Source organism: Herpailurus yagouaroundi, unplaced genomic scaffold (genome assembly GCF_014898765.1).
Source record: "Herpailurus yagouaroundi ecotype Mexico unplaced genomic scaffold, PumYag 77, whole genome shotgun sequence".
Classification (NCBI taxonomy): domain Eukaryota; kingdom Metazoa; phylum Chordata; class Mammalia; order Carnivora; family Felidae; genus Herpailurus; species Herpailurus yagouaroundi.
In genome coordinates this window covers 33,412,643-33,434,333 of record NW_024412388.1, presented here as the reverse complement: position 1 = coordinate 33,434,333, position 21,691 = coordinate 33,412,643, and the positions used below count along the sequence as shown (strand labels likewise).

Here is a 21,691-nt window from a genome sequence, read left to right as displayed (position 1 = left end):
CGGGATAAGCCCTGCGAGCGACCCGCCCCAAGCATCGTTCACTGGCCACTAGTGCTGCCAATCTCACCACCTGACCCCGACTCCCGGCTTCTATTGGCTAACACTTTATCACTCCTCCATTCTCATTGGCTCTTAGGCGGCTAATTCGGCCGACCTACAACCGTTCCTGCCTCCGCCGCCGCCATAGAGACCGGAACTAGAATTAGAGTAGAGTCACCACGAGAACCATAGAGTACCCGAGAGGACGGGCAGAGTGAACGTGACTTTCACGAGGCTGCAGCGCGGGCGGGCGGGCCCCACGTCCAGGGCTGGGTCTTGGCCAAGGGAAGGGCAACCGCCAAACGCCTGAGCCGGGATTACCCGGCCTTGACCCTAGGGCTTGGAAGGGGACCCGACGGCACCTTAGCCCATAGGGAGGAAAGGCCTCCCTCTCTCCCTCTGCTGTAAATGTGGTCCTTGTGACCCCGGACCATTACTGCGGATAAAGCCGTCTTTTCTACAATGGCCGTGTACTCTCTGCACAGCCGAGGGTTTCTGGAACGTATGCATTCAAAGAGCGTCTGTTTCGGCGGAGCAGTCCGTCACCTTGGAGGGACCATGCAGTCCCTCAGACCGCCCCGGCTCAGCATATTTAGGGCGGAGGGCGGTGGTGTACTCCACGGGGACCTGCCTTCTGATCCATCTTACCAGGCATATAAGGACTGCCTCGTTAAGTATTCACGTCTTTCTGTATTGGCCACAAATCAGATTTAATTTCAACTCACGTTTATTGAGCAAGCTAGGCATTTCCCTTGTATTTTATCCTTTCAACAGCCATGCGAAACGGGGATTATTACCCACAGTTCACAAATGGTTTATAATTGAGGCTGCCACCTGATGTAGCTCAAGTCCTCCACCTTCATTTGTTCTTCATTAAGCTTCTACTATCTACTATCGGCCGGGGATGCTTTGGTTCGCGAGTCAGTTTCCGCCTTAAATTCAGTCTACGGATGAAGGCAGAAATTTAAACACCCAACACTCCACAAATACTCCAGCTCTGCAAAAGCACAAAGCATTTTGGGAGTGGAGGTGATAAGGTGGAATGCTGACTCCAGGAGCAAGGTTTATGGAAAAGCCTAGCGGCAAGAAGATGGGGGTCTGGGAGAATAGAAGTAAAGTAGTTGAGAAAGACTAGCATGAAAAATTGGGTTATAGAGGTAGGCAGGTTCAAATTAGTAACATTTTATTTGAAATTATCCTAAGGGCAATAGTGGAAAGGGTAGTTTTAGAATTGTCAGTAGGGAGTGGAAGATTTTTTTTTTTTAAGGCTAATGAGTGTGGAGAATGGGTTGTAGAGGGGTGAGAATGGGTTGAAGAGGTGAGAGAATGGAAGTAGAGAGACAGCAAGCTAGTGCAGTAGTCCTCACCCCAGCAGTATCATCTAGCCTGTCACTTCCACCTCCTAAAGGCCTCCCGAATCAGAATCAGTCATAAATATCTCTCAATGCCAAACCAGAGTCTCTTCATTGCTACTGCCATGACACTAGTGTAGGCAATCATCTATTGCTTACAGCAGAGGTAGGCAAACGTTTTCTCTAAGGGCCAGATAGCAAATATTTTAAGCTTTGTACACCAGACAGTTCTGTCTCAGCTGCTCAACTTTAGAGCCTGAAAGCGGCCAATCAATAAACAAGTGCACCTGTGTTCCAAGAAAACTTTATTTATGGACACTGAAATTTGAATTTCATATTTTTACGTCACAAAATAGTTTTGTTTCAACTATTTAAACATTTAAAAAAGCATTCTTATTCTTAGCTTATGAGCCACTGAAAAACAGGGAATGTGATCTGACCTGCCAACCAGTTTGCTGACCCCTCTCTTTAGAGCGCTGCTGTGGCCTCCTAGCCAGTCTCTACCTCTTTCTTTCTCTAACATTCTCCACCATGACATCCAGAGTGTTCTTTTGAAAACATCTCATCATGACAGTCTTACTTAAAATCTTTCAGTGACTACTACTGTCTAAATTCCTTATTGTGATTTACAGGACTCTGTAGGACTTCTCTAAACTTACCTCCTGACACTTCTTTCACATTCCTTGTTCAACCTTCCTGGTGATCTTTCAGACATTGCTTCCTTTAAGCTATCACATACTATTCCCTCTACTTATAACATTCTTCCTTTCTCCCTTCTTTTGCTTGCTTAACTCATCATCCTTTGGGTCTTGCCTCAAATGTTACTTCACTAGGAGACCCTCCTAACACACTGTATTGCATGAATTAAATCTTCCTTTCCTCAGACTATGAGTTCCTGAGCATCTGGCCTAGTACCAGACACAATATCTTAAGAAATCTGTTATATGAATAACGTGGTACAGAAAATGGATTGGAGGAGGTACTGGCAGTAGAGAGGTCATCTGGGCAGGTGAAGAAGGCTTGCATCAACAATATGTATGGAGAGAATAGGTGGATTCTAGAACTGCTCCTCATCTGTTCCAGCTCCAGATAACTTCTTTAAAAAATTAATTTATTCTGAGAGAGAGAAAGCACGAGCAGGGGAGGGGTAGAGAGAGGAGAGGAGAGAGAATAGCAAGCGGGCTGGGCCCCATCAGCACAGAGCCCAATGCATGCCTCCAACTCCCGAACCATGAGATCATGACCTGCACCAATGTCAAGAGTGCTTAACTGAGCTACCCAGGTGCCCCAGCTCCAGGTAACTTTTGACTGTTAAAAAGAAAATGTTTTCTCAAAAGGCAGTTCTGCCAACATTGGGGACCTTTAAAAGTGTGCCCTTTGGCTTGAGACTTTTTCCCCAAGGTAGAGTTACAAAGACAGATTGAACAATGGGACTAGCACCTCTGCCAATAAAGAGCAACCTTCTCTATGTAACTGCTTTGAAGGGATGGCTCCTCAGCAGAAATCTAAATTCTGTAACATTTGTCTTTAAAATGTTACCTAAAAGTATCATTACCTACTTATTCAATTATTTCACTAAGCTCTCTCGTGGTGCTCAAAGAGCATAAAGATGAGTTATTTAAAAAACTAGTTTCCTTGTAGCCACCTCCATACCACTGCCAAAATAGTACTGAAGCACTAGAGGATAAAGAGTTCATGTCAAAATTCAACCCCTTTTCCAAGGTGGGAGGTTTCCACTCCAGTTTTGCTAGACCCCTGCCACACTGCCCAGCATGGTGACCATAGTGTAGACAACCCCAGTGCCTATGTTTAAGTGGTGTGAAAGGCAAGACAGTTCATTCCAAGAATCTCTTTTGCAAAATAACATACACCTTGTCCTCTATCTCTAACAGACTCTGGCCCAAGAACATAGCTCCTCTTCCTAGAAAGCCCCTTCCACCTTTATCTCCTGGCTAATTCCAACCAATCCATCAATACTTACCACAAATGTTACCTCTTCCTTTCACACCTCCCCCTGCCCGCACCCTCTTCCCCCAACCCCCTGCCCACTCCAGCATCTTGTACATAGCATTCATGTAACAGGTCTTTCTTGAGCACTTACTAGGTACTAGATACCTCTTCTAGGTGTGGGGACATAGCAGTAAAACAAAGCAAAACGACCGAATTTCCTGCCCCCCCTAAGGGCTCACATTCTAATACCACACTGAATCAAAATGTGCCCATCTCCTGTCACAAGCAAGGGCCACATCCTACTCACCTTGCGGCTCCTGTGCCCAGGACAGAGCCTGACCTAGAATGCAGGTGCCAAGTGTAACAATTCAGTTTAATGGCCCATCACAGGAACGTCAGCTTAGGATCCCAGCAGCTCATCCTCCGTACTCTCTAATTCCACCTTGTCTAGTTAAAGATCTCTCCTCTGCTAGGTCAGTCCTTCCTTCCCTTTGCTCCCTGAACCCTGTTTACCTAGCTACAGAGAGTTGCAAATATCTATACTGTAGGGCCCTTACACCAGCTCCCTTGGACCCTAATACACTGAAATGGCACTTTTAACCAGGTTCTCTTCTGTCATAGAATTCAGCTCCGTGCTACCTCTGCCACTGCCAGGAGGTGAATCATCCCTGCCCATGAGCCAAGAGAGAAAAAGGAGGAATGGGATAGCATAGAAACTGCCTCTTGAAAGCAACACTATGGAACTCCCTTTACCTCCTGAACATTATGCTCAGTGGGATCTTTCTATGTTGGGCTAGGTCCTTTCAAAATAAGCATTTTCCAAGGCATGTTATTGTTTACAAATTACCTTCCTATCCATTCTCGTATTTGACCCTCTCAACAGTGTTATGAAGTACATACGTATTATTATCCCCATTTTACAGAGGAGAAAACTGGGGCTATGAAAGGGGAAGAAAATTTCTCAAGACCTCTGTTGTTTATAAAATGACCCCAGATTGAAACGAAGATTTTTGAGTAAATTATTCCCAATTCCTCATGATCAAGACACATTCTACCAAATGGTCTCCCATCCACAACTATCCCAAGTTAGTGACCCTTTTCCCACAGGTTCTAGAACCAACCAAACTGAACCTACTGGGGATATCCTTGGAATAACTAGTGCTTCTAGCCCTGAGGCTTTACCGTCTTTGCCCAGCAGCTGGAGCCTGAGGGGGGACTGCTACAACTGCTTGCAGGTCTGAGGCGTCACCTAGTCACAGCCACAGTTGGGGTCTGGTCCCCGCTAACCCTGGCAAGGGCCAGTCTTCCCAGCTGAAGCTAAAGTGTGAGGAGACAGTCTGTTATTACAACCATTTAAAAACAACACGTGTACAAAAACAAAAACAAAAAAAAAAAAAACAAACCACTTTATTTACAGTTGAAAACTTAAGCAGAAAATCTTGGGTTCTGAATCTGTGACACTTCCAAGGTCTCTTGATCAAAAAGGGCAGCAGCAGGCAGGGAGGCAAACACAGGGGCCAATCCAGATTATCTTACTCAAGAGCGTCACCCAGAGCAAGGGAAGGCCTACAATGGCAGAGACATGGAAGTCTGTTAGGGATGGAAGAGATAAGCAGCTCAGAGGCACTGGAAGGGGACTTTCATGAGAGACAACACCCCCGGCTCTTCTCTACACTCCTAATCTTCTTTTCCCAAAAGAGCAGAACTGGTCTCTTGCCCTAGGTCAGACCTTTGGTTCCCCAGGGTAAAGTTCAGAGGTATATTACATAAGAACCAAGAAGAAAGAAACTAACATTTATGGCCACACATATCATCGCATTTATTTACCCTTCAGAACCTCTGTGCGGTATATATCGCCTGTAGTTAAGTAAAGGAGAAAACTAGAGTCCCAAGGGGCTTAATGGTTTGACAGTGATGGGACTTCCTGGTCTACTCGGCTCCAAAGTCTGTGTACTTTTTGCCAGACCTTGACGGCTCTCTGTGGAACTCTAGAACAAAGAGAAATCCTTCCTCCTTGCAGGTTTTGGTCCCAGGGTTATAGAGAAAGTAAAGTCACACCCTCTGTTTATGGCCTTGGAGTTAGCTTTACTAAAAGAACAGAATGAGTACACTCAGAAACTATGGTCTCCCTCTCCCTAAACATAGCCACACCCCTTTTCCTCCAGGGGACAGTGAGTCCTGGTGTCATACTGCAGGCTCAGACAGAAGTTTAACCCTGGGCCCCCAAGCAGAATATACAAAACTGCATAGATGTGCTTTGTAAGTTCCATGGTGCTCCAGGATCTAAGCTGTATTGTAGACCAGGCACTGTGTTTGTCAGTCAGCATGGTCTCTGCCTCAAGGAGTTCTGTCTAGAGAAAACCAAGTGAACACATTTGTGATATGCTGCATTAAATGCTGTGTAGAGAGATGAATCAAGTGCTGTGGGAGCACCGAGGAAGGCGCCGTTGCCTGGGCCTAGACCTGGGAGGAGATGGAGTAACCAGGGAGTGACTGACACACTGATATCAGCCACATGCTCCTCGGAGCAGCTGAGAGGAAGGAGGATTTGTTAAAACTATGTACATACAGTATATATTTCTCTTATAAGATACATGCTCAATATAGAAATTTCAAGCATATACACAACAGTAGGAGCAACGGGAAGAAAGGACTCTGCTATCTCTACATTGCAGAAGTAACCATTACTAACCGTTGGCTATATGTCACAACAGTAATTTCTGAAAGAGTTACTCAAATGTACTAAATCTTGACTTTGTCACTTAATGTACCCTAGAAATCTGCCAACACATACACATCTGCCTTTAAGGCCATGCAGTATTTTGCTGATGTGGTGTACCTCAATGTTTGAGACCTGATTACGAGGCTGGGAGCTCTGCCTTTGTACTGGATCGAACTGGAATACAGCCATTTTCCCCTCCCCTCCCTTTTTTAGCTGGCAGGGCGTCTGTCTTTCAGGGCAGGGAATAAACATTGTCACAAACCCAGCAGGCATGCAAATATTTGCTGCCAAATCTCTGGAGCTCCGTAGACCCGTATTTTCATGTGGAACCTGTTCTCTGGCCTGGACTGCTGCAGTGGACACCTCCCTGGCCTGAGCTTATCCTCCACATGGCTGCCAGAATCATCTTCAGAATAAGAAGTCCAATCCCCAAGTTTTCCTGCTCAAAATCCTCCAGTGGCTCCTCTTGGCCTGGTTCTTTTTGGAGGGCCAGGCTCCCTTTTGAGAATCTGGGGAGTACAAAAGACTCTCACCCCCGGGGGAAAAAGGTGCATACTGTCTAAAGCCTACCTCAGGATAACATATGAATGTCTCAGACTGCATTGGTTCTCACGAGTGGCCCTGGCCTCCACCCGCCTTACCTCTTACCCTTTGCTTTTCTTTCATACCTTCCTGCTTTGGCCATATGGAATTATTAGCAGTGTCCCTTACACTTTGCCCGTGCTGTTCCCTCTGCCTGGAATGCCTTCCCATTTTCGCCACCCGAGACATTCTCTTCTTTCCTGTACTCAGCCAAAGCATCGTCTCTTCTGTAGTCTTCCCAAACCACTCCAGGCAGACACAGGCATTCTGGCTTCCCTGACTTTTTCCAGTCCGGTGCTTTACTCTACTGTAATTGTCAGTTTCCTCAAGAGACTGTGAGTTCCCTGAAGACAGGAACTGGGCTTTTCATATTTGCAGCCTCATACGCAGCATGGGACCCATCTCAATTAAGTAGTGCTTAGTCGTGGAAGGAATGAAGGACCGGTCCGTGTGCCACCAACATGTCTTTCATAACCTTCCTCTACGGTAACACATCACATCGACAGGTAATCCCAGGAGCTGGGGGACAGTGTGTCCTAAAGCTCAGTAATTCCAACAGCACCGTCACCAGTGTCCTCATAACCATCATCCACAAGTACAATTAATTTTTAACATAATCACAACTTTAATAATGCCTTACTGTAAGTTATAATAACTGTAAAATTATGTGTTGCGCTAATTATGTATTCTTTCTAAGATGCAAATGCTAAAAGATATTCATCACAGGACTACCTAAAGCAGTGTTACCCACATTTCTCTGATAAGAAGCATCTGAGGTGCTTGTTACAAACACAGCATCCAGGATCCTAACTCAAACTCACTCACTCAAACTCTCCAGGGGAGGGATCTGGGAATTAGTAGGTTTAACAAATGCCCCCGAGTGATTTGATTCTTAGGGAAATTTGGGAAAAACGACAGAAGAAAGCTATCTACACCTTGCTACAGGCCCCAGATTTGTGGATAACTGGAAGGGCAACAATTCAGACTAGCTGGGCTGCCAGAGCCCACAGCTACTCTCTATTCCAAGAGACGCTCTGGCTTTCAAAACAGAGGTTCCACCAGCCCTCAAGTGGTTGTAAGTAGCAAAGAACCCAGTTCAGGCTAGAGCAGGCGAACCCTGAGGGCCAAGGTTCACTTATGTATACCTAACCAAATTCCTCACAAAAAGCTTTCACAGGACCCATGGAGATTAAAAAAAAACCATGGTTTCTACATCTAGAGTTGTACAGAAACTTCATCCTCACCAAAACCGAAGTCAGGACCCTAAGGCAAAACACAGAAGTTCTAGAAGGAAGTGCTTCCTAGGGAAGTACTGCTGATTAAATCACTGTACCTGTCTTCTATCTCCGTCCCATCTTCTTTTATTTCCAGTGCCTAGGCACAAGGCCCCACATGCATGATTAGGTGATACTTTGATTTGAAGGCAGTAGATTCCTGCTGGACCAGGGCCACCAAGAGAGGATCTCCTGGGTCTTTTCTGACTGGAATATGGTGGCTTCTCAATGAGAAAGCAGGCTCTGTTATTCCACTATCGCCTTGCCACTCAAAGTCAGCATCAGCATCTCCCAAGTGCTAGTTAGAAATGCAAAATCTCTGGCCCCATCTAGACCCACTGAACCAGAACCAGCATTTTAACAAGATCTCCTGGTGATTTGTAAGTGCAGTAAAGTTTGAGAAGTACTGTTCAACAGGGCTTGAAAACAGCCTCCGTATTGGCTGTCAACCATTATCCTGCCCAAACAACCTGGGAGAGCTGAAACACTCCCATGGGAATTAGAGATGCTTATAACTTTAACAGCTAGGAAGGTAAATAATGGGATGATACTCCCATACTCCCTGGGGAATTAATCTCTACTTTTCCTTACTTTCTCCCACATCACATTACTTAGAAACCCAAAGCACCTAGATTCCCTAACACCTTAAAACTCATGATAAGGATTTTTGGTAAAGTTAAATGAGATCATTCAAGTTCTTAGCTCAATATCTGAGCACAAGAAGAATAAATAAATGATAGAAGATGTAATAAATGATAACTGCTATTATTATATTGCCCCTAAGTATTAGCTATGAAAGATTCAATCCTGAGCAAGTCAGGGGTAGGAGACTGAATTGGAGGTACTATATTTAAATTTAATTAAAATTAAATAAGATAAAAAATTCAGCCCTTCAGTCACGTCAGCCACATTTCAAGTGCTCAACTGTCACATGTGGCTGGAAGCTGCATGATGGACAGCACAAACACAGAACATTTCCACCACCACAGAGAGGACTTTCTATTGGACAGTTCTGGTCTAGAAGCCTCTGGAACATCAAATGGCCCCTGTGGGATCTGTTCTGCTTGGGTTGCAGGCTGGGAAGAGAGGCTTCCATGGGGGCAAAGGTTTACATGCCCTTTGTTATTAAGGGATGAGGAGGGGAGGGTTGTGAGAGCCACCCTCAGAAATCAAACCCCCAACAAGGACTGCCACTAACTTTCTGTAAGGGACTCAGAAAAACACAGAAAAAAGGCCCCAAACAAAAAATTTCTAAACTTTATTCTTTTTTTTTTTTTTAATGTTTTATTTATTTTTGAGACAGACAGGGATGAGCATGAGCAGGGGAGGGGCAGAGAGAGAGAGGGAGGGAGACATAGAATCTGAAGCAGGCTCCAGGCTCTGAGCTGTCAGCACAGAGCCCAATGCGAGGCTCGAACTCACAGACTGTGAGATCATGACCTGAGCTGAAGTCAGACACTTAACCGACTGAGCCACCGAGGCACCCCTAAACTTTATTCTTTTCATCTCTGTCCTCCAGTAGTGATCAGTGGTCAATCCTTAAAAGGAAAAGGACCTGGTAGCTTAACTTAGGTTCAGCAAAGAAATAAGTGGGATTAGGAGGGAAATGCCAGCCACTACTGAAGGGGGACACCAGGTTGAGAGCTAGGGACCTCTAGTCCTGATAGGAGAGACAGCTCAGGGTGTCGCCTGTGCCTGAGAAGGGACCATCTGGCTGGACAAGAGAGAGGACCACGTGCAGCTTCTAGCACACACTTGTGCACGCCTGCCAGCATTTGCTAACACCAGTTCCCTGCCTAAAATGCCTGACATTCTCCCTCTCTATTAACTCATGTAGTAAATTTTTAATAAATGCCTGCAAGTGCCAGATGCTATGAACACAAATTAAGTCACATAAAGAGGTATGTACAGTCATTAAAATGGTCTGACATTTGACTACATCTCCATTCAGAAAAAAAAAGGCAGAGAAAAGAAAAATAAATTCTAGATAATTTAACTATATAAATAAAATCATAGAAATATTAGAAAAAATACAAAAGACATTATGATTTGAGATACTAAGGACCTTCTTAAATAAGACATAACCACAAAAGCCATAAGAGAAAAGACTGATAATTTTGACCCCATCAAAATTTAGAACTTCTGTTTAACAAAGAAGATCACCAAAGTTAAGATAAGCAACACAATGTTAGTTTTTTGCTTAAAATACATTCTGGACAAAAGAGTCACGACATACAAAATAAAGAACAAAGATTCAGAATTTGTAACTATTCAAATCCTAAGAGAAGGGTAAAAAAAGCTATATGCTACAAACATAGTATATTGTCAGGTTTTCTTTTTTTAAGTTTATTTAGAGAGAGCGAGCGAGGAGAGGAGCAGAGAAAGAGAACCCCAAGCAGGTTCCACACTCACGAAGTGTGAGATCATGACCTGAACCAAAATCAAGAGTTGGACGCTTAACCGGCTAAGCCACCCAGGTGCCCATTTTTAATTTTATTTTTATTATTATTATTTTTTAATGTTTTATTTATTCTTGAGAGAAAGAGAGACAGAGCATGAATGAGGGAAGGGCACAGCGAGAGAGGGAGACACAGAATCCGAAGCAGACTCCAGGCCCTGAGTTCTCAGCACAGCCTGACATGGGGCTTGAACTCAAAAGCCTTGGATGCCTAACCGACTGAGCCACCCGGGTGCCCCTAACTTTTTTAATGTTTATTTATTTACTGTTTTTCAGGTTGATACTTTGTAAACCACAAAGTGGTAGGAGGAAAATGCCCTAATAACCCTTTCTCTTTAGATCCTTACAATGAGCCTAAGAGATAGATATTATCTCCATTTGACAGATGAGGAAACAGGCTCAGAGAAGGGAAGGGATTTCCCTAAGGTCACAGAGAGAGGAAATGGGCTCAATCCCCAAGTTTTCAAGTCTAAAGTTCTTTCCCCTAGACGGTGCTGACTTCACTAGGGACTCCTAATCAGGAGGAGAAAGACACACGTACCTGATCAGTCTCGCTCTGGACTACATCTCCCCACACTGTGAGATCACCACAGGTAGCTTGGGCTTATTGTTGGGGCCTGTGGGCACATTCTAGGAGAGAAAGCATGGTGGAGATTCATCGACTTACACATGCACTCACCAAACATTTACTGACGCCTGCCAGCCCCTGTACTAAGGACCGAGGACTCAGAGACTGAAATGGTAACAGTCCATGCATGTCCTAGCAGAAGGGTATAGATAATCCAGATCAAAAGGAAACTGTACAATATTTAAAAAAAATAGCAAACCTATGACATATAACAGTGTAATAAGTTATAAGAGGGAGTTTATACAACAGGGCAGAGGAAGCAACTAAAGTGCTGCTTAAACAGGTCAGGGAAGGATTCACACAAGAGAGGACATTCGGGCTGGGCCTAGAAGGACGAATGGGATCCCACCAGGAGGAAAAGAAAGAAAAAGAGCATTCCAGTGGCAGAAAGAGCATGAGCAAACGTTCGGGGGCAGAAAGCAACAAGAGGCAGGAATGTGTATGGCATATTTAGAGAAGAGCTAGTGGCCTAACGTGACTAGAACATAGAGGCAGCAGTGGCAGAAGAGGCTGTGGAGAGACAGCGGGGACCAGGTCATGAAGGATCTTGAATTCAATGCTGAGTAGGACTTTATCAAGTAGGTGAAGGGGCCACCAGAGGCCGAACCTCAGTGTGCACTAGAGGCAAATTTACAGGCCAAGATAACAGAGTGGGGGGGTCCTTTACTCCTGTACTCCCTCCCCCTTCCTGAGGAAGCCCATGCAACTGGAGGCAGTAAACACTGGACCTAACACACTGGAACCATCTCCTGGCTCTCCAGCCCCTCCACACTAGTCAGGTGCTACGGGACCAGAATGGGCGAGAGAGGAAATAAAAATAGGACTCACCTCAATCTTTCGCATCACTAGAAGTCCATCAATGATTTTTCCTGTGGGAAGAGTACGAGCTGGACTTTATTACTCTCATTTGCAGAGTATTTTCCAGCTTGCAATGTCCACTCTTATCTATCATCTCATTTGATCTTCATACGACCATCTGAAAATTGGGACTTGATGGAAGTGAAATGATTTGCCCAAGGTGACAGTTCATAAGGAGCAGAGTACTAGGTCTGAGCGACTGCAAAGCCCCACTGTACCACGCTGCCTCTGTAGGACATTTCTTAAGTGATACCATCCGGGTCCACCCCAGACATACGTATCACCCAAGTGGTTGCATTCGACATCACACAGCCCTCTGCTCTTCCCTCTAGCTCTCTCCACCTCCCATCACTTCCGCCTTCCCTGCTACTGCCAGAGCAGTTACAACAGGTGGGCACTCTCGGTACTGGAGTCTGGGGGCTGGCTCCTTTGGACGTCCCACTCTGGGTGAATGGGGCCTGGACTCCAGGACAGGAATAGGACTCACCAAATACTACGTGCTTCCCATCCAGCCAATCACATTTAGAGCAGGTGATGAAGAACTGGCAGCCATTTGTACTGGGACCACTGTTTGCCTGACAGAAACCAAATATACCTTCAGTGAGTTTTCCTGGCCATGCTAAGCGAAGGGTGAGATTCCCCCAAAGAGCCTATAGCCCTGATTCCTTTCTTTCAGCAAACCTTACTGAATATCTACTATAAGCCAGTTCCTGAGCTAGGATCCAAGGATACCGAGATAAATAGGATACACAATATCTGCCGTCAAGGAGCCAGATTCTTGAATAAATGTACAATTCCCCTGCAGTGTGAATTTTTATTAAAGGAACAATTGTTCATGGGGCCCAATTTGCTGTATTTAATCCAATACTGGTTAGAACTGGATTACAGTTATAAACTAGATACCAGTGAGAAAAAGCCCGTTGCCTATGCCATAAACTGAATAGCTTTGTACTGCATCATAACAATGGTAATAAAGAAGTTTAAGAAGGTGCGAGAAGTTGCTACACTAGTGCTGTGCCAGGAAAAAAAGACTACATGTAATCAATGATGTTTGCTTTTTACAGCTACACCCAAATCTTTTATTATTGAATTTTACAGGAAGAAGTATTTTTTAATTGAGAATCTGAGAGTCTCCTCCCCTGAAATTCTTTCTGTATCTTTACATTTCATAATGCACTGTAAAAGAACAGGCAAGTATTACAATGCAAAGTAATACTTTGTAAAGCGAAATTTAACTTTCATAGGAAGTGTACTTTCATATTTTACATGTTGATACTACTAAACTGCCTTTAATATGCCAAATTCAGATTTCTGTACATTAACAAATCCAAGTTACCTTTTAAAAGCACTGCCCTACTAACTCTGTGCACATTTTATTGCATACTTCCCTTATTTTGGAAAAAAGGAGTGGAAAATGGGAAACTGAAAGTACTATTAACAGCATAGGTCTCCTAAAATTAATATGACTACAGCAGCACTGGAAATTATTAGATAGGTCACTAGCAGTAATTGAATGCTTAATGGATTTAAATTGGTTGATTCTGTGTTCAACCGTGCAAGAATAAAAATGTGTATGAAATACATTAAAGACATTGTCCAGGGGTACATTCTCATTGGGGATTTTATATTATACTTAGAAATTCCCCATGTGAGCGCTGCCTGAGTGGCTCAGTCGGCTGAGGGTGCCTGAGTCAGCAGCAGCAGGAGGGCGCTGTGGAACAAGGGCTAGACTTCCCAGACTCCCAGTTCTTTCCTTTCAATCAAGCTTTCCACCAATCAATCTACCTAAGTAGCTGCTTGCTGTACAAATATTTATTAGCAAACAGGCAGGAAAACAGTCCCATATGTTTTTATAGCTCAGGGGACACGCTCTGCCCTTAGCCACTTGTTTATTCATTCTTTTAGGCAGCATGGCTTACTACTTTCGAGAAGAAGCTCTGGAGCCAGGTGATGACCTAGCTGGAATCCCAGTTTCACCACTGAACGTGTGACCTCAGATTAGTCACATAACCTCCCTGTGCTTCGATATCCTCATTTGTACCCATTTCAAAGGGATGTTGAGAGGATTAAAACAAATTAATGCAAATAAGGTGCTTGTTGAGTAACTGTCCAATAAATGGTAGCCATCATTCTGATTATCTTTCAGTCATTCATGTTTATAGGTATCTACTCAGCACCTTTCAGTATCAGGTAGTAAGTAAGGCTTGGAGATCAATGAGGCCCTGTCCCTGCCCTTGAGTAACTCATGATTTAGAGGATGGAAACAAAAACAAGGACATTACACGGTATGTGAAAGGACAGCACAACTTCACCAGTGTCAGCCTGAAGGGCGTAGAGACCAATGTTTCCTTCCAGTTTTGAGTCCTCCATAGATGCTAACAGGTGGCATGCACCTAGAGGGTTCTAGTCCTCCTGGCAAAGATCCAAGCCCACCTAAACTACTCCTGCAGCATTAACCTGCACTTGCCTGGCCTGGCTGTCTGAAAAAAGGGACTTGCACACTGTTTGCTAGGCTTAGTGTTGCCCAGTCCTCATGGCAGCCTCCTTCCTGGCTTCTCTGCCCCCAGCTCTCCATTCCCATCTGCCACTCACACTGCAGCCAGGGTCTTCATTCTAAATCACAAAGTTGATCAACCCTGCTCAAAAAAGCGTACACCTCTCCATAACCTGTGAACTCAAGTCCACACGCTTCATCCTTATTCTGGCATTTAAAGCCCTTTAGGAGCTAGACCCACCAGTCTCTTCAGTAGTCTCTACTGGCCCTTCCCCCTCCCCATGCACATCCTATGTTCTCATCACCTTCCTCACCTTTGGTCCCTTGACTATGCCACCCTGCCATTTCATAGTCACACAGCTTTGCCTAGGCTATTTGCTCAACTTGAAATGCCATCTGGAATAGAGCTCCTTCCAGAACTCAAAAGCTCTCCCATCTATGAAGCTGTGCCTGACCCCTCAAAGTAATTACTCTCATTCCGTGGGGCCCTCACGGTACTTTTACATACCCTAAGGTGCCCTCATCTTAATACACAGTGGCATGAATTACACTATACTGGACTTGTCATTTTGCATGTGTGATTCCCCCGTTAGATGTTAAGTGTCACAAGGGCAGGGATCAGGTCTGTATCCTTGTACCCTACCCTGACCTGATACAAAGTGGGTGTCGGTAAACCTTCACTTGATAACGGCCTGTGTAGGTAAGTGGAAGGGGAGGCAAGAAGGACAGAAAGTGTGCCTGTAAATATTGAGTCTGGGAGAAAGAGTGTGGGGAAACTGCCAGGGAAATGGGTGATGAGGGGAGGCAGGGAGGAGACTGGAGAGTGAGAGGGAAGGAAGGTGAGACGGGTAAGGAAAAATGAGGGCAGAGTGAATACGGAGAAGAAGGGGGAGCGATCAGGAGTGGGTAGATGAGGGGGTTAAGTGGGGCAGATAGGGAGCTGAGAAAGGCAAGTGAGATGTGGGAGTGGGGGGTCTAAGTAGGAAGGGGTGCCAGGCCGAGGGAGCGAGAGTGGTCAGCGAGCCCAGAGGAGGACCAGCCAGGAGGCAGCATGAGTGGGAAGTCATCTCAGGACGCCAGGGTGGAGCACCAAGTGCATGGGCGCCATGTCCCGACAGCACAGCTGGCTGCACTCCGAGCAGCAGGGCTGAAGGCTGAGCCGCACACCCTCGCTCGAGCAAGGTAAGAAAACACACATCAGAGTTTCAGTTTTGCCCGCCCCCCCCAAAACTTCCAATGCTGAGGGCCCAGCCCAACCAAGTCAAAGCCAACTGAGGAAGGAGGTAGGTGTGGCAGAGCTGAGTCCTGGGACAAGTGAGAGAAGTAAAGAACGAGCTTCCATCCCAAGAGATGGCACCGTGCCTCAAGGGGCACCCACAGACACGCTGGCTACAAATCTAACCCAAAACCTTGACTGGCTCTCACTTACCATGGAAAGCAGGCCTGGAGCGGAGTGCCTAAGTTTAAAATTTTCATCTGCAAATGGCCCCCGGTAAATACTGGCGACTCCAGTACCATCTCCCTGAGCAGAGAGAAAGGACGTGTTAGCAAGTGTTGAGTGTTGGGCTCCCCCTCTTTGGGCCCCCTGGAGGAATGCTGCTGTACCGTAGCCAACTTTTTGAAGGTGCACTCTTACTCCTGAAGGTCACTTTGGGAGCCATACCTCTCTGACCCTGTCTTATAATCAAAGCCGGCCCTGTCCCAGGCACCTGCAGCTCACAGACTGGCCGGGGCATCTCACAGATTGGGTAAAACAGATCACAGCTGGGCCTCTAGAAAGGTCAGTTAAGACAAGGCAGAGTAGGGAACAATAGTATAGTGATCCCATACATAATCCTTACCACTCCCAAAGACTCTCATGCCTGTTATCAAATAAAATTACCCACTTAAGTGACACTATCCCTGCTCCCCAAAACTGCAGGTTGATGGGCTGTTGGAAGCCTAGTCTGTATGGACACCACGCTCTTGACCAAAGTTGATTGATCCAGGAGAGCACGCCTAACTAATGCAGGGCCAACTAAAGTTCCTTCTCTGGGAATCATGAAGGACTGATGCTCTCTTTGATGTTGAATGTGTATCATGTAAACCTGGAAGCCAGCAGTGACCACGCTCTGCAAGGTGGACTGGAGAACAGAAAGAGAAGGCAATACACAGGTGTAGAGAGCATGAGAGAAACAGAGAAAAAGGACTGCCTTGGTCCTATGTGGCTTTCCAGTTCTTAGTTCTGTTTCTTCTTAAACTAGCTTAAACCAGCTTTATTTTCATTATCTCTTTGCTCTTCCAGTAACCGTGTGGAATAAGCGCTATCATCTTCCTCATTTTTCAAGTGAGCCAACTTATGTCAGGGTAATAAAGCAACTTGACCACAGCCATATTTGCAGTACCTTAAACAGAATCCCTGGGGTCTAAAGCTAATAATGAGAAGGTGCCTGCCAAAACCCAATCTCTTCCAGCCAAAGAATATTGGGTGAATGGTAGAGAGGGAAAGCACCGGCCTAGGGCAGAATCAAAGGGCCCTTATTGTGAAAAAGATTATCAAAGGGTATTAACATAAGCCAAGGAAGGAAGAATCAAAATCAAAATCAAACCTTTATTTGACTAAAAATTATCAATAAAACTAAGCTCTGTATGGTGGAAAGGCCTGGATGTGAGTTCCAGGTCCATCATTTATAAGCTGGGAGAGTCACTTCCCATCGCTGAGCTTCAGTTTCCTCAACTATCAAGTGAAGATGAAATCACCTGCTCTTTACAGCGTTGCCATGGAGATCGAATTAAACAGTGTCTGAGAAAAGACCTTGCAATTGATACACAATTGTATAAATGTGAGCTATTATATCTTTAACTCCACATAAATACCTACATATATACAGAAGGAAGAGAAAAACAAGTTCATTTCCAATTTCCCAACAAACCTGGGGGACAGATCAGTTACCACATCGTTCTCTATAATTACACTATCGGTTGCTCTCCAGGAGCCAGAGTAGGGAACATGACAAAATTAATTTTCAGAGAAAATAATAGAAAGCAACTTAAATCTTTTTACCACAGTGGATTGATCAAATAACTTATCTATTCATAATGGAATATTAGGTAGCTATTATAAAAAATGCCTTAATGACAAGGAAAAATGTAGATAATTATTAAGTATAAAAAATTAAAATATATACGTGATTTTAAGTCTGTTAAGAATTATATTTGACACACATACACGTGCAATGATGAGACTGGCAAATGTAAACTAAAATGCCAAGAATATATTCCTTGAGAAGTGAGATTCCTTGAGAGATAATTTTGCAATTTTGCAATCAGAAAAAAAATTATTAAAACAAAGAAACACATATTCTTGGTCCAACTTTAGAAGGTCTCAATACCTACTTATTCTGCTTCTTGCTCATTCTATTTTTTTCTTTCCTAAGAGTGGCTCTGAACAATTGTTTCTTGCTGACACAGCCTCTGGCTGACCAACTGTACTGTCTGATTCTACAGCTATCAGCAAACGACTAGATGTGCCTGGCAATGATGCAAGAAGTTGGTCCCGGCCCTCTTAAGACAACATGGCAACACAGGAGCCTAGGGAAGAAAGAAAAGAAGGCAGAGAATAGATTCTTAGCCCTTCTTACCAGCTAACAAAAAAGTATACGGTCACTCAAGCCCTACTACCATCAGTTATGGCCAGGGATTGCAAACTTAAATGCCTACAGAGGCAAGTGACATAAATAAGGAAAGCAGGCGGTAGTGGCTGTGGTGAAATGGCAAGGACACATGCTATTTAAAGGGAGCAGTTACGTGATTCCAAACAATTGTTGCTATGTGAGAAACACAGGCCTAATGCACCTCTATTTCCCCTTCTTTAGAGAGAAAACTCTGGAATTTTCTGGTGAAATTTCCCAGTTTTACAACATCACACACATGAAACAAAGCATATCTGAAAGCCTGATTTGGCCTAAAATCTGCCCCTTTGTAACCTTCCCTAGATAGGAAAGAGACAGGTCTTCAAAAACTCCTAAGAATTAGGGACACCTAGGTGGCTCAGTCGGTTAAGCATCGACTTCAGCTCAGGTCATGATCTCACGGCATGAGTTCAAGCCCTGCATCAGGCTCTGTGCTAACAGCTCAGAGCCTGGAGCCTGCTTCAGATTCTGTGCCTCCCTCTCTCCCTGCCCCTCCCTGCTTGCACTCTGTCTCTCTTTCTCTCTCAAAAATAAATAAAACATTTTAAAAAGTTAAAAACAAAACAAAAAAACTCCTGAGTTAAATAAATATACCTATGAAGGAGAAAGAATGTCTTCCAGATCCAAGAAAATCCCAACATGACTAACCAAATGATATAAATAAGAAAGACCATGCACACAAGAGGTTGGCCAAGGACAAAAGTAGGTTTAAGAAGAAAAGATATGGTTTATTCAACACCTGCCAAGGTCAGAAGAAGGAAATGAGACTTGGTATGAGAGACACAGGTAATCTAGTCAAAAGAAAGACATGCTTCGCAGTGAAGAACTATTCCACCAGGCTCTCCTAGAAAACAGAGGAAATACCCCTCCAGAACAATCTATCTCTGATGCTCTAATTCTTTGTCCACTAATCAGTTTCTGATGAAAAACTCAGCTTTCCAGGCATTGTGATATGAGGAATGGAAGGGAAATGGGGCATAAGAATTTAGCTCACTGGAAAAGGACTTACTGCCATTTAGAAATTAACAAAAAAAAATTTCATCTGATATCTATCGAAGTTTCATGTGACTAACTAGTTTGTGTCTCTCATGAATCATCTACAGGTGTGCTGGCAAAGTTCAGTTTCTGGCCCTAAAAGGCTAAGATTTGGAAGTCAGTGACTCAATCAAAACGCTGATGCCTATCATCTAATGGTTAAAGAGTAGTAGCCAGCAACCCTAAAGGACATTCCTATCACCCCCTCCTCCTTCAAACTTGGCTACTGTTTTCAAGCCTTAAGACTGGGCCCTGTAGTAAAAACAGCAGTAGCAGCAATAACAAAAAACAACATTCCTATAGGTCTTTGATAGCAAAGGAATAGTACTTACATTAACAAAATCCCCACCCTGAATCATGAAATCCTTTATGACCCTGAAACAGAGAATTAAGGATCCTGAGAGAAGGCTCTGAGGTTTAGAAAAACATTGATTTAGTCATTATACTTTAGATTAACATTGATTGAAAAATAAAATGTTTATCACTTTGGCTTTTAATAAGCCTTCAAATCAGCTTTTGAGTTCACAAAACCATTCCTTCTCAAGATCTAGGAATTATCCTATAGTTTTATTTTCCTCTAAAGAGACTAATCCCCTAAGGAAGTAATTCTAAAAGCCTGTAGCGATGGCTTGCAAAGGACTTACCTGTGGAAGGTGCTCCCTTTGTATCCTATTGGAACCCCATCTTTTCTATAACCAAAAAGAAAGAGACTTGGAATGATGACAGGCAATCATAGGCCTTTCCAGTTTACCACACACTCGAGCCAAGGGACTCTCCTAAAGCTCAGGAGAACAGAGACAAAGAAGGCAAATAAACTGAAGACAGACCCATGGCGGTATTACCTATTACTGTCACCAATAATCATTCAAGGCCTGCCGGTGGTTCCCCCCAAAACCCCACTGCAGCCCCAGGACACGCTTCAGGAGCAAGCAGAGAAACCAACCACGTCTGAGATTTACCTGAATTCTCCAGTGCAGAACTGTCTGAAAGAGAAAAGAGTGAATGATTCAGTCACCATGACATCACAGCTGAGAGCGCCCCTAATATAGGAGGTGGGGGTGGGGTAACATTCGCGCCAGCAAGCCCATCAACTGGCCAGCCGACGTCCAAACACTAAGCATAAAACTAACAACATATATTGACATGGGAACAGTAAAAACGGTGACTATTCAGACAGAGCGATACAAAGGGGACTCAGATCTCAAGGGCAGTGAGTGGACGGACAGAGGCAGGCAGACGATTCCGCAGACCGGTCCAGCTTCTGCTTGGGTTAATCTGGAAGAGCTGGAGCATCATCTTCTTACCTAAAATTTTCGGCCGTTTTAGGTACAACGTCGGCAAAGAGCTCGATCTTCATGCGGCCAACTTCCTGCAAGCGGCAGGAGACGGTCAGAATGGCCGGTCCAAGACCACCGAGGACTCAGCCAGCAGGGAACAGGAGGGTCCGACCCCTCTCTCCCGCTTGCCGCTTGGTCTCTCCCACCTCCGCCTGCATAGTCTATCCTCGCGTGGCGCCCATTCCCTCCCCCATAGGGGCGCTCAAATGTGAAAGACTCCTCCTCTCCCTCCCTCGCCCCCGCCCCGCAAGTCGGTAGGTTCTGGTCCAAGTAATGCTATCTGGCTTCTCGACTCCGCTTTCCCTGGGTGGGTGAGATCTTCCTGGCTGGCCCCGTGCAGTGTCCCTTGGGCGCGGCGGCTGCCTGGACCTCACCTGCCCGCCAATGCTGACATCAAAGAACACCACAGGATTGACAGGGCTTGAATTTGCCACCGCCATGGCTGCGACCCGGAAGCAGAAGTCAGGGGCGCCGGGTTCCGGTGAACCTGTTCCCCGCTCCGCCAGTTTACTCTCCGGCGCAGGCGCGGAACCAACCAACCTAGGCCGGGTCCCGCCCCCGGAAGCCCCGCCCTGCGATCCCCCTGCGGAGCGTTCTCTGCGTCTCTCGACGAAACTGGGCGTTGCGGTGGTGGCTTCGGCCAGGAGTGGCTTCGGCCAGGACTTCTAAACCGCTATACGTGGTGTTTCTTACCCCCGCCTATGCGCCTTACGAAGGCAGGAATCTGTTTGTCCTCGGCGCTTAGAACAGCCTGACATAGGTACCCCTTCTTTTAAGTCCGGACACCAGTTGGGGCACAAGTTTCCGCTTTTGTCACCTACAGTTCATTCCTGCAGAGCAGCTAGAGCTTTTTTTTTTTTTTTTCTTTTCTTTTTCAGCTGGAGCTTTTAAAATTAATCTGCTTATAAATCATTTCTGGCTTCCCATGTTTAGAATAAAATCCAATTCCTTACATACAAGGGCCTATATTACATTATCTGGCCCCGCATACCTGGAGCCAGATAGGTATGATACTCAGGCCTTTCTGTCCCTCGAGATCACGGAGATCGGTACTGTAGAGACCTGGTAATGTTAACTGTCTTTAATACTCTTCTAGGTCTTAATGGAGGTAGGAAGTGCTCCTTATACTTCAGGTCTCAGCTCAAATGTCACTCAGAAGGGAACACTGGCACTCAGTCTAAAGTAGCCCACTCTTTCAGATCCATCACTGGTTTATTTCCTCATGCCAAATTATCCGTCTTTGACAGACTATAGGTGAGCTATAGTGCCTACTATTGACTAGCCCATAGCA

General features: G+C 45.0%; 1 protein-coding gene across 3 annotated transcripts; it reads right to left on the bottom strand.

The window, feature by feature from the left end:
- Positions 1 to 4,727: 4,727 nt before the first annotated feature.
- PPIH (peptidylprolyl isomerase H) lies at positions 4,728 to 20,906 on the bottom strand. Of its 3 annotated transcripts, none has more exons than XM_040469859.1 (10): positions 20,775 to 20,906; positions 20,368 to 20,432; positions 20,023 to 20,046; positions 19,708 to 19,752; positions 19,396 to 19,438; positions 15,787 to 15,879; positions 12,351 to 12,438; positions 11,834 to 11,874; positions 10,919 to 11,007; positions 4,728 to 4,931 (listed from the first exon to the last, which is right to left on the bottom strand). In XM_040469859.1, the coding sequence occupies exons 1-9, from the start codon at positions 20,838 to 20,840 to the stop codon at positions 10,939 to 10,941; spliced, it is 534 nt and encodes a 177-aa protein (XP_040325793.1). In that variant the 5' UTR covers positions 20,841 to 20,906; the 3' UTR covers positions 4,728 to 4,931; positions 10,919 to 10,938. The 3 variants fall into 3 exon arrangements, with proteins under 3 accessions (XP_040325793.1, XP_040325792.1, XP_040325794.1); XM_040469858.1 differs by having other exon boundaries at positions 4,728 to 4,907; XM_040469860.1 differs by lacking the exon at positions 10,919 to 11,007 and having other exon boundaries at positions 4,728 to 4,907.
- Positions 20,907 to 21,691: the final 785 nt, after the last annotated feature.

What these genes read in the sequence shown, in the direction of transcription:
- PPIH (XM_040469859.1), bottom strand. Translation starts at nt 20,840, where the DNA reads ATGGCGGTGGCAAATTCAAGCCCTGTCAATCCTGTGGTGTTCTTTGAT. An exon ending in AAAACGGCCGAAAATTTTAG is followed by an intron (nt 20,047 to 20,367) that starts GTAAGAAGATGA and finishes TTTCTCTTTCAG; the next exon opens with ACAGTTCTGCACTGGAGAAT. An exon ending in CTCCAGGCCTGCTTTCCATG is followed by an intron (nt 12,439 to 15,786) that starts GTAAGTGAGAGC and finishes GGTTTCTGTCAG; the next exon opens with GCAAACAGTGGTCCCAGTAC.